The sequence below is a fragment of the Coregonus lavaretus genome, assembly GCF_964263955.1.
Source record: "Coregonus lavaretus genome assembly, chromosome: 13".
In the NCBI taxonomy this organism is placed as follows: domain Eukaryota; kingdom Metazoa; phylum Chordata; class Actinopteri; order Salmoniformes; family Salmonidae; genus Coregonus; species Coregonus lavaretus.
In genome coordinates, this window is record NC_140000.1 from 52,068,980 (window position 1) to 52,084,214 (window position 15,235).

General features: G+C 45.2%; 1 protein-coding gene across 1 annotated transcript in view; it reads right to left on the minus strand.

Moving 5' to 3' along the window:
* Positions 1-520: 520 nt before the first annotated feature.
* The window catches only part of LOC311140109 (exocyst complex component 4-like), a 210,081-nt gene continuing 195,366 nt past the window's right edge, over positions 521-15,235 (minus strand). Inside the window, exon 16 of the mRNA XM_084175046.1 lies at positions 521-4,503. Within this exon, the coding sequence (XP_084031172.1) occupies positions 4,266-4,503 (238 nt within the window). The 3' untranslated portion in view covers positions 521-4,265. The remainder of the gene's footprint in view (positions 4,504-15,235) is intronic.

Here is a 15,235-nt window from a genome sequence, read left to right on the forward strand (position 1 = left end):
ATGGTTCCCAGGTTCCACCGTCTGGAAAAAGTAATATATTCATGGTTTTGCATTTTTGTGTGCTGAGACAAATATAAGCCATTCCATCATCTAATAACTTTACACTCATCACCATGTTGAAACCTCAATCATGCTCACCAAAATGCAGAAAAAAGCTTGACATACTAGATTTCAAGTAGTGTGCTTTGTGCATCAGACATCATTCAACAGGTCTTGATCATTCTATAAAAAAGCTTTCTTCTGACATCCCATCTGATCTGGCAGGTGTGCTGAATTCCTGACAGTGTATATTTTTGATCTGTCTATCTAAAATGACATCATCGGACACAGTCAATTTGTGTCAATAAGATTTTTTTATTTTTTATTATATGGTGCAACAGCGCATAGACAGTTTGGGTAGTGTTTCGTTCTGTATGACATTCGTCAATTCCACTTTGTCAATGGAATAAACTTGTCCCTTGATTACGCAAGGTAGGAAACTGTAACTGTTTATTGTACAAAAACACACAAACTATTCATATAGACAGGGAATTTTTATGTTTTATTTTTCCAGCAAGATCCGTGTACACATTGGCAAATCATCTTTCTTCAATTCAGTGTAAAATTATTAATATTCAAGGCGTTGGTCTGAAAAGGACTTTTAACAGACAATGGAGTAAGGTTAAAATAAATCCTTAAATCACACCGGGACACATTAGCCTACATTCTTATCAGATGTTTCTGAAAAATCTAATCAGACATGAAACTACTCTCATATTACATACTGTAGATGTGCAAAAGGACATGTCTTAGTAAACAAACAAATAAAGCAAAGCGTTTAAAAAAAGTGAAACATATGTGTAGATCTTTACAATGAGTTGGCCACATTATTACACATTTGGGTATAGGGGTCAGATATGCCAGATACTTTAAATCCGGATGGAGTGTGCCCTTGTTCACAGAATTGGCAGAAAAAAACTCCTCAATTGTGTGTGGAGTATTGCAAGCCCTAGAGACCTCCATAGTGTGTGTGTAATATAGTATGTGTTTGTGTGCATTGTGTGTGAATGTGTACGTGTGTGTCTTGAGTGTGCTGAGTAAAACGAATGCTGTTCCTATGGCGCTAGGCAATCCCTCCGGCAACCACATGGCTCATATTGATCCCAGCCTACGTGTCATTATGATGGATCGTTCCGCTGGGTTCTGGGGAGCAGCACCGCCACAACTCTCCCCTGTTCTCTTTCCTCCCTCCCTCGCTCGCTCTTGTTAAGTACATTTCCTCTGAGTTAATTAACTAAAAATACTGAGGGGATGCAGGGAAGCAATGATTTGTGACTCCTTGCAGGTGTTTTCACTTTATAACAGTTTTAACAGAAGTTTTAGCAGTTGTAACGGTAGGAAGGGGATTAGTGATTTGCAATTACATCCCTATTAAGTTCAACACCTTGAGCATTGGACTACACTGTGTGCACAATTATTAGGCAAGTTGTATGTTTGAGGACTAATTTTATTATTGAACAGCTACAGTGCTCTCAGTCAGTCCAAAATGTTAATAAACCTCAAACCTGAATATTTAAGAGAGTAAGTGAGGTTTTGGCTTTCTTTGGAGAATATCTGTGTGCACAATTATTGGGCAACTATTAGGGTGCATAATTATTATGTAACTAAATGAAAAACGAAAAGTCCCCCATCTCACTTGTTTATTTTCATCTGTTAAAGTGAGAATAATAAACAAAAAATTTACAAATAAACATTTCAAAAAACAAATCTGTGACCAATAAAGCAACCCTTCTTTTCAATAACAGTCATAAGCCTTCCATCCATGGAGTCTGTCAGTTTCTTGATCTGTTGACGATCAACTTTTTGTGCAGCAGCAACCACAGCCTCCCAGACACTGGTCAGAGAGGTGTACTGTTTTCCTTCACCGTAAGAAGGGACCACAAGTTGTCAATAGGGTTTAGGTCAGGTGAAGAAGGGGGCCATGTCATTATTCTTTCATCTTTAAGGCCTTTACTTGCTAGCCACGCAGTGAAGTACTTCAATGCATGCGATGGAGCATTGTCCCGCATAAAAATCATGGTCTTCTTGAAAGATGCAGACTTTTTCCTGTACCACTGCTTGAAGAAAGTGTCTTCTAAAAACTGGCAGTAGGTTTGGGAGTTGAGTTTGAGTCCATCTTCAACCCGAAAAGGTTCAACTAGTTCATCTTTAATAATACCAGCCCATACCAGTACCCCACCTCCACCTTGCTGGCGTCTGAGTCGAAGTGGAGCTCCGGTCCCGTTACTGATCCAGCCACGGGTTTCAGCCTTCCTTACCTTGGCCATGTCTCTGAGCACTGAACACCTTGTACTTCTGGGCACTCCAGGTAGGTTGCAGTTCTGGAATATGACAGCACTGGAGGATAATGGGTTCCTGGTAGCTTCATGTTTGATTCTTCTCAAATATTTGGCAGTTAATTTGCATATTTTTTTCTCAACATGGTTCTTGCGACCCTGTTGACTATTTGCAACAAAACGTTTGATGGTTCTGTGATCACGCCCCAATATCTCAGCAATTTCAAGAGTGCTGCATCCCTCTGAAATACTTTTTACAATTTTTGACTTTTCAGAGTCAGTTAAATCTCTTTTTTGGCCCATTTTGCCTGAGGAAAAGAAGCTGCCTAATAATTATACACACCTTGATATAGGGTGTTGATCTCCTTAGGCCACACCATCCCTCATTACACAAATACACATAACCTGATATGCTTACATTTACGTTTACATTTTAGTCATTTAGCAGACGCTCTTATCCAGAGCGACTTACGTGAATACATATTTTTTTATACTGGCCCCCCGTGGGAATCGAACCCACAACCCTGGCGTTGCAAACACCATGCTCTATCAACTGAGCTACATCCCTGCCGGCCATTCCCTCCCCTACCCTGGACGACGCTGGGCCAATTGTGCGCTGCCCATGAGTCTCCCGGTCACGGCCGGCTGCAACAGAGCCTGGATTCGAACCAGGATCTCTAGTGGCACAGTTAGCACTGCGATGCAGTGCCTTAGACCACTGCGCCACTCAGGCTTAAATCCAATAAGCATTCCAGTTTATACAGCTTGGAGTTGAAATATGCATAATAATGATGATATGGTCAAAATACTGACTTGCCTAATAATTGTGCACAGTGTATATACACATCCCCTATGCTACAGCTACAGCACAGTATATGCATATTTTCAGGGCAGACGCAAATACTAGAATCAGAATCGGCTATAGCTACATTATATCCAATCTACATTATTCAACAATTTAGAGAAAAATAGAGAACCACAGCTGAGGTGTAGAACCAATTATTTTCTTTGTCCTTGGGGAAGAAGAGTGACCACAAGCAGAAGGAGAGAAGTGATAATCTAGACAGTCTAATCTGGCATCTGGTCCTGCAGACACAGTCAGCGGGCCCACGAGGGAGAGCAGGAGGTAGAGCTGTAATTGAGAGCAGCAGTTAGATGTAATAGGAAAATGAGATGAGAAAGGTCCCAAAGCCAGGCTGTCAGAGAATTCCCCCATTCTCCACAGGTGAGACTAGGGCCGACCCCCCATTCTCCACAGGTGAGACTAGGGCCGACCCCCCATTCTCCACAGGTGAGACTAGGGCCGACCCCCCATTCTCCACAGGTGAGACTAGGGCCGACCCCCCATTCTCCACAGGTGAGACTAGGGCCGACCCCCCATTCTCCACAGGTGAGACTAGGGCCGACCGCATATGGGATGATTGAAGGGAGTCATTTTTATAAGTTGTAGAGTGTGTGTGTTGTGTGTGGTATGTGTGTATGTTTTTTCTTGAGGAACTGGCTGCATTCTTGCCAGTGAATAAGCAGATGAGTTACAACAACAGATGCATATTGGTAACAAAGTTTAAACCTTAAATCAGTATCTACTCAATTTACAGCCTACCAGCATTATCTCAACCCCTAAAACATATTACATGGTTTATTTATGGACTGCAATAGCACTCTAATAAGGACAAACCCAGTTTTACAAACCCAGTTCGACACCAGTTCCTGAGAAGGTGCTGACTAGTCCCTCAGATGGTTAGCTGACACTGTTTAGTCAGCTCTAAAATACTAGCTTTAATCAAAACCCTTTTTCTAGACAGGAGGTTGAGAAACACTGCTCCAGGACATCTGTACTAGGACAGTAATGCTTTAATCTAAACCCCTTTAACAGACAGGAGGTTGAGAAACACTGGACAGTAATGCAGAAAGGCCATTGCCAACAACAGTCCCCCAATGTCCCCCCTCTCAAACAGTAGTGATCTTCTTATCCTTGATGGCCTGCTTAAAGGCTGCCTGCTCGCAGATGATCTCCTTGAGGCGCTGCAGCCGGACGTTCTGCGTGCTCAGGTCTCCCACGCCCGTCTGGCTCCTCTGCAGCAGGCTGAGGGCATGGATGTACTCCAGCTCTGTGTAGCGAACGCCCTGGTCCACCACCAGGTTGAGCAGCTCGTCTGCCGCGTTGTACAGCATCTCATAGTACTGCCTAGAAAGGGGAGAAGATTAGTTTAACACCATGATGTTGTTGATCTAGTATTACTGTACCTTGATGCCCCACACACATAACACCATGATGTTGTTGATCTAGTACTACTGTGTGTGTGTGTGTGTGTGTGTGTGTGTGTGTGTGTGTGTGTGTGTGTGTGAGAGCAGAGATGATAAATATACATTCAAAAAGGAAGAGATCAGGTCTGAGCCACCGCCATACATATTGATGGTGGTTTAATCCATATTTATATTGATGGTGGTTTAATCCATATTTATATTGATGGTGGTTTAATCCATATTTATATTGATGGTGGTTTAATCCATATTTATAGGGAAAACACAGAGCTGACAGTAGCATCGGTAGGCTGTCCTACAAAGCAGACAGATGAAACATATGTAAATATGTATAGCATATGTATGCACGCATGCACTCACACACGCGCATACACGCACGCAAACATGCACACACACAGCTATGAAAGATATATTAATGCATTGGGGAGTACGATAGAGCAGGGCTGACTATTTCTCTGCTCCGGGGCTAAACAGGCCAAATACCTCAGAGACTGTGTGGGCAGCAGCAGCAAAGACACAAAGACAAACAGATAGCATCGCTATACGCCACTGGCTAGTAGAGAAATCCCATTCACTTAGATTACGCTCCCACAATGGTGTTTTGGATGGGTATGAGAGGTGCCCACAAAAGGACAAACACACACACACACACACGTTCAACCTGGGGGCATTGGGAAGCTCAATCTCTTCACCGATCTCCTATTTAAACTCAGCTCTTTGTGCCCAGAGAAAGAGTGATTTAAAGTGGTGTCCCTCAAAGAAGCAGGGAGAGAAAAGTTAAGCTGAGTGAAAGTCTTCCACTGTGTCCAGGAGAGGAAATCACAAGGAAGTCACAAGCACACAGGTACAAATCTCTAGTGTGTGTGTGTGTGTGTGTGTGTGTGTGTGTGTGTGTGTGTGTGTACCTGAATATGAATAGCTATTATCTTATCTTGTTGTATTCTCTCTAAGCCTCCCCATTACTATACCTAATGGTTATTTTCCTATGTAGGAATTACTGAACAATTCCGCAGCCTTTTGTGTCAAGCTATTTCTGCTGTTGTAATATTGCAGGTAGAACAAAGAGAGAGAAAATGGGGAAGGATAGATTACCTCCAGTAAGAGCAGACTTTCACAGCTGGGGATTCATTTATTTCATATTTCTCTCTTTCTCTGACATGTAATGCCCTTGGTTTGTGAACAATTTGCATACTCAGTCTCTATTCCTCTCTCTCTCCCTTCCTCTCTCTCCCTCTCCAAGGCCCTGTTCGTTTTTCATTGCTCATCCTCAATGAGCTCGTCAATATTGATGAGGGGTCATAGCGGTTCCTTTGCTCGCCACGGGCAGAGACACGGAGAGAAACCCCTGATGGGCAGCGCAGTGTTCTTATCACATTATGAAATATGCACCGCGTGTCTCTACTGTATATCTGTGTGTGTGTGTGTCTCCTGTGTGTGTGTGTGTCTCCTGTGTGTGTGTGTGTCTCCTGTGTGTGTGTGTGTGTGTGTGTGTGTGTGTGTCTCCTGTGTGTGTGTGTGTGTGTGTGTGTGCCTATTCACGTCCAAAACACCACTTCCATTTCCCAGATACTGCATGCTATTAGCTGCACACAGGAGGCCATCGTCCACATTGCTATGTGAACTAAAAAATATATCTTTTTTTTTTTTTTTTTTTAAGGCAAAGCTTTGAAGAGAACAATGAATGACCCATACACACACCGTTCTCAAAGGGAAGTAGAAAAGCAGGGGATGAATAAGACAGATGTGGGGGAAAATAGTGATAATTGACAATGGGGTGTTACATATGATTGACGTGTGGTACTGCCATTTTACTTTCTATAAATGTTGGTATATTTGTCTTTTATTTGTGTGTTCACATCTGGCCAAGGCTGTTCCAATTTGCGGCGTTGTAAAGAAGTCTTTGTATTGTAAACTAGTTTATAAGGCTATAGAATACAATGTTCTCTAAGGCACTATCTTTGGTTGACTGCCTGTGTACTGAATAGGAAAGTCTAATATACTGTGTGACTGAGCAAACTGACTGATCTACAAGTGATAATGAGGAGTTATTTAGCATGTTAGGTGATTTGTAGATCAGTCAGTCAGCAGTTGCTGACTGCAATGCAGTCAATCTGGAACATGACCACAGTCTTTGGGTATACCGTGTTTCTGTCTATTACAGGGCACTTTTGCACTTTAGATTTCAAGCCTTTGGGTTTGGATTTTGGGGTATCTATCTCCAAACTGTTTGGCAATGTCTGGATCTCCATGTTGCCCCACAATACTGTCCTCTCTTTGGCCTGCTCTACTGGGCATCATCCCTCTGTCATAATGTTGACTGGACACCTGGCTATCTGGACCCTGTGTTGGGGGGACCTGGACACCTGGCTATCTGGACCCTGCCCAGCTGTTGTACCAGGGGGACGTTTAGAAGTGCTGGGTGGGGTGTGTGTGTGAGGGGGGTGGGTTGTGTGTGAGTGAGTGAGAGAGTGAGAGAGAGTGAGAGAGAGTGAGAGAGAGAGAGAGAGAGAGAGAGAGAGAGAGAGAGAGAGAGAAGGAGAGAGAGAGAGAGAGAGAGAGAGAGAGAGAGAGAGAGAGAGAGAGAGAGAAGGAGAGAGAGAGAGAGAGAAGGAGAGAGAGAGAGAGAGAAGGAGAGAGAGAGAGAGAGAGAGAGAGAGAGAGAGAGAGAGAGAGAGAGAGAGAGAGAGAGAGAGAGAGAGAGAGAGAGAGAGAGAGAGAGAGAGAGAGAGAGATATTGTTTGTTGGTGTTTGTGTGTGTGTGAGAAAACTCATTGCACCCCAGATGCCAAAAACTCCTCCAACCAACTACTTCATTACCCAGGTGCTTGGAAAGCCATTTGCCCAACAGATTACATTTTTCTGTGCTCTTATCCCCCGTCCCCCACCACCCTTTATTCACCCATTAGGGGAAGATAATGAAGGAAATCAGCGTTTGGCTTCACTCACTCAGTCAAACACACACCAGAACACACTGTCACTGTCGCCAGCATTTCCCCACTTGCCAACCGTCGCCCCCCCTCCCACCCACCCCACCACCTGCAAGAGTGCTCACTCACTCGCTAACTCTATGTGTGTGTGCCATTACATTTTAATTAGCCCCCATCTCCTTTGTGCGCAGCCCCCCTTATACAAAGAGTATTAAGCAGATTTATGGTGCATGTGACAGAGGACGGGGCGAAGATCTATGTATGTTGCTGGTGAGAGAGTGAGAGATAGAGAAGAAAACACAAGAATCAGCAGAATTAATTTCCTCTCATTTCCAGTGTGTACAATATTAAAGCCATTAAAGGTTGCCTCTGTCAGCGCGTTTAGAACAACACATTAGTTTACCATGGATAGGGCGGAGGAGAGGATGGAGGGAGGAGGAGAGAAGATTCTCACAGGATGATTCTCTCCATCAAGCGGAACGCACGATTGTCGCTGCGCTAACGAATGCCAGGGCTCCTGACGCAAATGAGAGCGCAGTCAAGTTTTCCCACTCCTCTCGCTCCCTCTTTCTCCTGGTGACTAGGGACACTCTATGCAGAGACACTGCAGCTTCATCAGCAATGACCAGTCTAGTCATTATGAGAAAGAGAGCGAGACAGACAGACAGAGAGAGAGGAAGACTCATGTTGAAAGAAAATGGATAGTTAGCTCAAAGACGACAAGTCATTTTCCACTTTGCCACTCAGAATGCAAACAGGTAGCGCAAGTTAACACCACATTAGCTCAAAATGGGAACGTCCCTTTAACTCTAAACTAAGCCCAGAGGAAGCAGCTACTGCAGGGCAAAGGACACCGAGATAAGTAGTCACATCAACTCTACAAAGAGAGAAAACAGATGGAACGAACACCGCTTCACCCCTGCTATTGACAGAAAGGTAAAGGAGGGAGGGAGAGAAAGAGAGAGACTGTTGGAGCTACAAGCACTAAACACAAACAGTTTATCTCCCTATCCTCCTACCATAGCCGTCAGCTGTAGTTATTAAAGCCGGGGTCTGTACTCTGCCCCAGCCCGTCACCCTGACAACACGGTTAAGCTGAGTTTTACCACAGACTCCCTCTGCTGAGCTGTTTACCAGATACCCCCACGCTTCCACTCAACCCCGTGACACCTGCACCGTCCATGTCTGTCAGACAATAAGGGGCTAGCGCTGAAGGCTAATGATTCTCTGGTTTATCATGGAAGCAGTGTTAGCATGTAATGCTAGGAGGATAACATGACAGGCTGGAGACAGGGGTCACTGGGTATCTCACTGGGGGTGTGACTGGAGGTCAGAGAGAGGGTAAACCAACTGTCACTCTTATGATGGGATGTTACACACATACACACAGTTTACTAGTGTGTATCTCAGACACACCACCCCCCCAAACAAACTCACTTTTAGTGTTTCACACACAATACACACCCCTCCCTAGTAGTCCATCTAGAAGACAATGCACTAACCAACACTGTCCTTCTGTAATTCTCTCTCTCTCTCTCTCTCTCTCTCCCTCCCTCCCTCCCTCCCTCCCGTAAAAGTGCTTGTTTCAACAGAATGGTAATTCCCTTTAAGTCAACCTGTGTGTTCTGAATGGCTAAACAGCTGCAGTGTGATCACACACACACACACACACACACACACACACACACACACACACACACACACACACACACACACACTGTGCCGGAGAGATGTTGACGTTAGGGGCTCATTGATCCACTAGAGTGGACCAAACACCTGGTGTGGCTAGAATGTCCAGCTAGAATGTAACGTTTCAGAAACATTATGTCAGCATTCTGTCAAAGTCATTCCAATGTTCTGTGATAATGATAATTGATCCACTACAGTAGGCATGCATGAAGAAACACCTGGTAAGTGGCTACAACTGGCTAGAACGTCTATGTAACCTTCAGAAAATGCAGCTAAAACATTGTGTCAGTCTGTTTTTATTCATCGTGATAATGTCTTTAGCAAGCGCATGTAGGCAGATAAAAGGAAAAAATATAGTGACAACGTCTCCACAACGTTAGGGCAATGTTAGAGTGCAGTTCTTGGGCAGATTCCCAGCGGGCATCTGGTGGACTGACAGTATATATGGGACACAGCTGGAGAGGAGGTCTCCAAGTTCACATCATCCATTTATTTCACAACATCTTTGATCCATCCTCTCTCTCCATCCCTCTCTCTCTCTCTCTCTATCCCTCACTCTCTCTCTATCTCTCCTGCAGTGGCAGAGAACCAAAAACAGCAGCAGAGAGAGAAAGAGTGAGGGAGGGAGGGAGAGAAAGAAAGAGAGGAGGGATTGGGGAAGAGAGGTGGAGGGGAGAGAGCGAGCTAGAGAGAGACAGAAAGAGAGAGGTGGAGGGGAGCGAGAGAGCTAGAGAGACAGAAAGAGAGAGATGGAGGGGAGAGAGAGCTAGAGAGAGACAAAAAGAGAGAGGTGGAGGGGAAAGAGAGAGCTAGAGAGAGACAGAAAGAGAGAGGTGGAGGGGAGAGAGAGAGCTAGAGAGAGACAAAAAGAGAGAGGTGGAGGGGAGAGAGAGAGCTAGAGAGAGACAGAAAGAGAGAGGTGGAGGGGAGCGAGAGAGCTAGAGAGACAGAAAGAGAGAGATGGGGGGAGAGAGAGCTAGAGAGAGACAAAAAGAGAGAGGTGGAGGGGAAAGAGAGAGCTAGAGAGACAGAAAGAGATAGGTGGAGGGGAGAGAGAGAGCTAGAGAGACAGAAAGAGAGAGGTGGATGGGAGAGAGAGAGCTAGAGAGAGGTAGAGAGAGACAGAAAGAGAGAGGTGGAGGGGAGAGAGAGCTAGAGAGACAGAAAGAGATAGGTGGAGGGGAGAGAGAGAGCTAGAGAGACAGAAAGAGAGAGGTGGATGGGAGAGAGAGAGCTAGAGAGAGACAGAAAGAGAGAGGTGGAGGGGAGAGAGAGCTAGAGAGACAGAAAGAGAGAGGTGGAGGGGAGCGAGAGAGCTAGACAGAAAGAGAGAGGTGGAGGGGAGAGAGAGAGCTAGAGAGACAGAAAGAGAGAGGTGGAGGGGAGAGAGAAACACACACAGATCTGACGTTTATCAGACGTTCCAGTGACACATCCAGGTCTATGGGATGGGACCTGGCTCTAGCGCTGTCTCTGACCAGATGGTGTGTGTGTGTGTGTGTAACAAGGTCCACTAGGCCTGACTAGGGGTCTTTCCCTCTCAGGGAGTTTTGGCCTCAGACCAGCACTTGGGTCAAGGTCACTCACACAGACATGCCTCACATCACACACACACAGACATCCATATCAAGCGCTGAAAGACTGATGCAACGGTTACTACAAAAATGAAAATGAATTAACTCAACCTGATATCTCCAGATTAAATTTGGACAAACATAGTCACACAAAGTTCAACCCACCAGAATTGAAATGTGACATTTCAGCAGTATTTCAGTGCCTGTGCAGTGCCTTGACTACAGATATACAGTAGCTACTGTAGCTTTGGCCACTGGGTGCCACTGTTTCCATACCCTTCCCTTTCACACAGAAGAGTGTGTGTGCTTCCTTGGGTAGAGCTAGCTACAGTGCTGCTGGTCATTGGGCTTCTCAGTTGTAACTGGGATCAATGGTTATTACTGTGTCCTTTCCAGGGTCAACAGGAGCCACTCACAGCACCACGGCTTTCCCCTCTATTCTTCCCCCTCTTCTATCGCTCTTCCTTCACTTATCAGTCTGCCTCTTCTTCCCTTTATTCACTGGTTCTTCTGAGACTGGGCTGAAGGAAGGAAGGGTGAACATCTCTCGTCTCTTATTCTCCATCTGTCTTTCTCTTCTCTCTGGTCTTTTGAAAAAGGTTTTCCTCACCCACCTTTGTGTGTGTGTGTGTTCAGAGCTGGGGGGTGGTCAATCAGAAAAGCAATGAATGTGTAAACAATGCACACTGCAATTCCCAATCAACACCTACACTGTCATCAGAGAGAGAGAGGGGGAGGGAGAGAGCCAATCATGAGACGGCATCTGAGGAATATACATTGTATCGAGAGAAACTGTAACTGTTCCTTTTTACGGTACTACATCCTGTTTATGTTTAGCCTCAGCCCAAACATGGTTAGTTTATTGTTGTTTCGGTTATTTCTAATTGTACTATATCACTGTAGACCCCCCAGCCTAGCTAAACCTGCCTTAGATAGCTATTTTGTCCCTCCCCCCATACACTCAGAGACCGACTCAATTGATGCCTCTAGAGATACTATCTCTTTCATTGTTACACAACGCTTAGGTTTACCTCCACTTTACTCATATCCTTCCATATCCTTGTCTGTACATAATGCCCTGAATCTTTTCTATAACACCCGGAAATCTGCCCCCTTTATTCTATGTACCCAACGCACTAGAAGACCAGTTCTTAAAGCCTTTAGCCGTATCCTTATTCTAGTCCTCCTCTGTTCCTCTGGTGATGTAGAGGCTAACCCAGGCCCTGCAGCCCTCAGTATCACTCCTACTCCCCAGGCGCTATCATTTGATGACTTCTGTAATCGCAAAAGTCTTGGTTTCTTGCACATAAATATCAGAAGTCTACTTCCTAAGTTTGAGTTATTCACTGCGTTAGCACACTCTGCCAACCCTGATGTTCTAGCAGTGTCTGAATCCTGGCTCAGGAAGGCCACCAAAAATTCTGAAATTTCCATCCCCAACTATAACATTTTCCGTCTAGATAGAACTGCCAAAGGGGGTGGAGTTGCAATCTACTGTAGAGATAGCCTGCAGAGCTCTATCTTACTATCCAGGTCTGTGCCCAAACAGTTTGAGCTTCTACTTCTAAAAATCCACCTTTCCAGAAATAAGTCTCTCACTGTTGCCGCTTGCTACAGACCCCCCTCAGCCCCCAGCTGTGCCCTGGACACCATATGTGAATTGATTGCCCCCCATTTATCCTCAGAGTTTGTACTGCTTGGTGACCTAAATTGGGATATGCTTAATACCCCAGCCATCCTACAATCCAAGCTAGATGCCCTCAACCTCACGCAAATTATCAACGAACCTACCAGGTACAACCCTAAATCCGTAAACATGGGTACCCTCATAGATATCATCCTGACTAACACACCCTCTAAATACACCTCAGCTGTCTTCAACCAGGATCTCAGCGATCACTGCCTTATTGCCTGCGTCCGTAACGGGTCCGCGGTCAAACGACCACCCCTCATCACTGTCAAACGCTCCCTAAAACACTTTAGTGGGGAGGCCTTCCTAATTGACCTGGCCCAGGTATCCTGGATGGATATAGATCTCATTCCGTCAGTAGAGGATGCCTGGATGTTCCTTAAAAGTAATTTCCTCTCAATCTTAAATAAACATGCCCCATTCAAAAAATACAGAACTAAGAACCGATATAGCCCCTGGTTCTCCTCAGACTTGACTGCCCTTGACCAGCACAAAAACATCCTGTGGCGTACAGCATTAGCATCAAATAGCCCCCGCGATATGCAACTTTTCAGGGAAGTTAGGAACCAATATACACAAGCAGTCAGGAAAGCAAAGGCTAACTTTTTCAAACAGAAATTTGCTTCCTGTAGCACTAACTCCAAAAAGTTTTGGGACACTGTAAAGTCCATGGAGAATAAGAGCACTTCCTCCCAGCTGCCCACTGCACTGAGGCTAGGAAACACTATCACCACCGATAAATCTACAATAATCGAGAATTTCAACAAGCATTTTGCTACAGCTGGCCATGCTTTCCATCTGGCTACCACTAACCCGGCCACCAACTCTGCACCCTCTGCTGCAACTTGCCCATGCCCCCCCCGCTTCTCCTTCACACAAATTCAGACAGCTGATGTTTTGAAAGCGCTGCAAAAACTGGACCCCTACAAATCAGCTGGGCTAGACAATCTGGACCCTTTCTTTCTAAAACTAGCCGCCGAAATTGTCGCAACCCCTATTACTAGTCTGTTCAACCTCTCTTTCATAACGTCTGAGATCCCCAGAGATTGGAAAGCTGCCTGCGTCATCCCCCTCTTCAAAGGGGGTGACACTCTAGATCCAAACTGCTACAGACCTATATCCATCCTGCCCTGCCTTTCGAAAGTATTCGAAAGCCAAGTCAACAAACAGATCATCGACCATGTCGAATACCACCGTACCTTCTCCGCTATGCAATACGGTTTCCGAGCTGGTCACGGGTGCACTTCAGCCACGCTCAAGGTCCTAAACGATATTATAACCGCGATTGATAATAGACAGTACTGTGCAGCCGTCTTCATCGACCTGGCCAAGGCTTTCGACTCTGTCAACCACCGCATTCTTATTGGCAGACTAAATAGCCTTGGTTTCTCAAATGACTGCCTCGCCTGGTTCACCAACTACTTCTCAGATAGAGTTCAGTGTGTCAAATCGGAGGGCCTGTTGTCCTGGACCTATGGCAGTCTCTATGGGGGTGCCACAGGGTTCAATTCTTGGGCCGACACTTTTCTCCGTGTATATCAATGATGTCGCTCTTGCTGCTGGTGACTCTCAGATCCACCTCTACGCAGACGGACACCATTTTGTATACATCTGGCCCTTCATTGGACACTGTGTTAACAAACCTCAAACGAGCTTCAATGCCATACAACAATCCTTCAGTAGCCTTCAACTGCTCTTAAACACTAGTAAAACTAAATGCATGCTTTTCAATCGAACGCTGCTAGCACCCGCCCACCCGACTAGAATCACCACTCTCGACGGGTCTGACCTAGAGTATGTGGACAACTACAAATATCTAGGTGTCTGGTTAGACTGTAAACTCAACTTCCAGACTCACATAAAGAATCTCCAATCCAAAGTTAAATCTAGAATCGGCTTCCTATTTCGCAACAAAGCCTCCTTCACTCATGCTGCCAAACATGCCCTCGTAAACTGACTATCCTACCGATCCTTGACTTCGGCGATGTCATTTACAAAATAGCCTCCAACACTCTACTCAGCAAATTGGATGTAGTCTATCACAGTGCCATCCGTTTTGTCTCCAAAGCCCATACACTACCCACCACTGTGACCTGTACGCTCTTGTTGGCTGGTCCTCACTACATGGTCCGTCGTCAAACCCACTGGCTCCAGGCCATCTATAAATCACTGCTAGGCAAATCCCCGCCTTATCTTAGCTCATTGGTCACCATAGCAGCACCCACCAGTAGTCTGCGCTCCAGCAGGTATATCTCACTGGGTCCTTCCCAAAGCCAACACCTCTCTTTTGGCCGCCATTCCTTCCAGTTCTCTGCTGCCAATGACTGGAACGAATTGCAAAATCTCTGAAGCTGGAGACTCTTATCTCCCTCAATAACTTTAAGCATCAGTTGTCAGAGCACCTTACCGATCACTGCACCTGTACACAGCCCATCTGAAATTAGCCCACCCAACTACCTCATCCCTATATTGTTATTTATTTTGCTCTTTTGCACCCCAGTATCTCTATTTGCACATAATCTCTTGCACATCTAGCATTCCAGTGTTAATACTATTGTAAATATTCTGCACTATAGCCTATTTATTGCCTTACCTCCATAACTTGCTACATTTGCACACACTGTATATATATTTTCTGTTGTATTTCTGACTTTATGTTTTTTTTTTACCCCATATGTAACTCTGTGTTGTTTTTATTGCACTACTTTGCTTTATCTTGGCCAGGTCGCAGTTGTAAATGAGAACCTGTTCTCAACTGGCTTACCTGGTTAAATA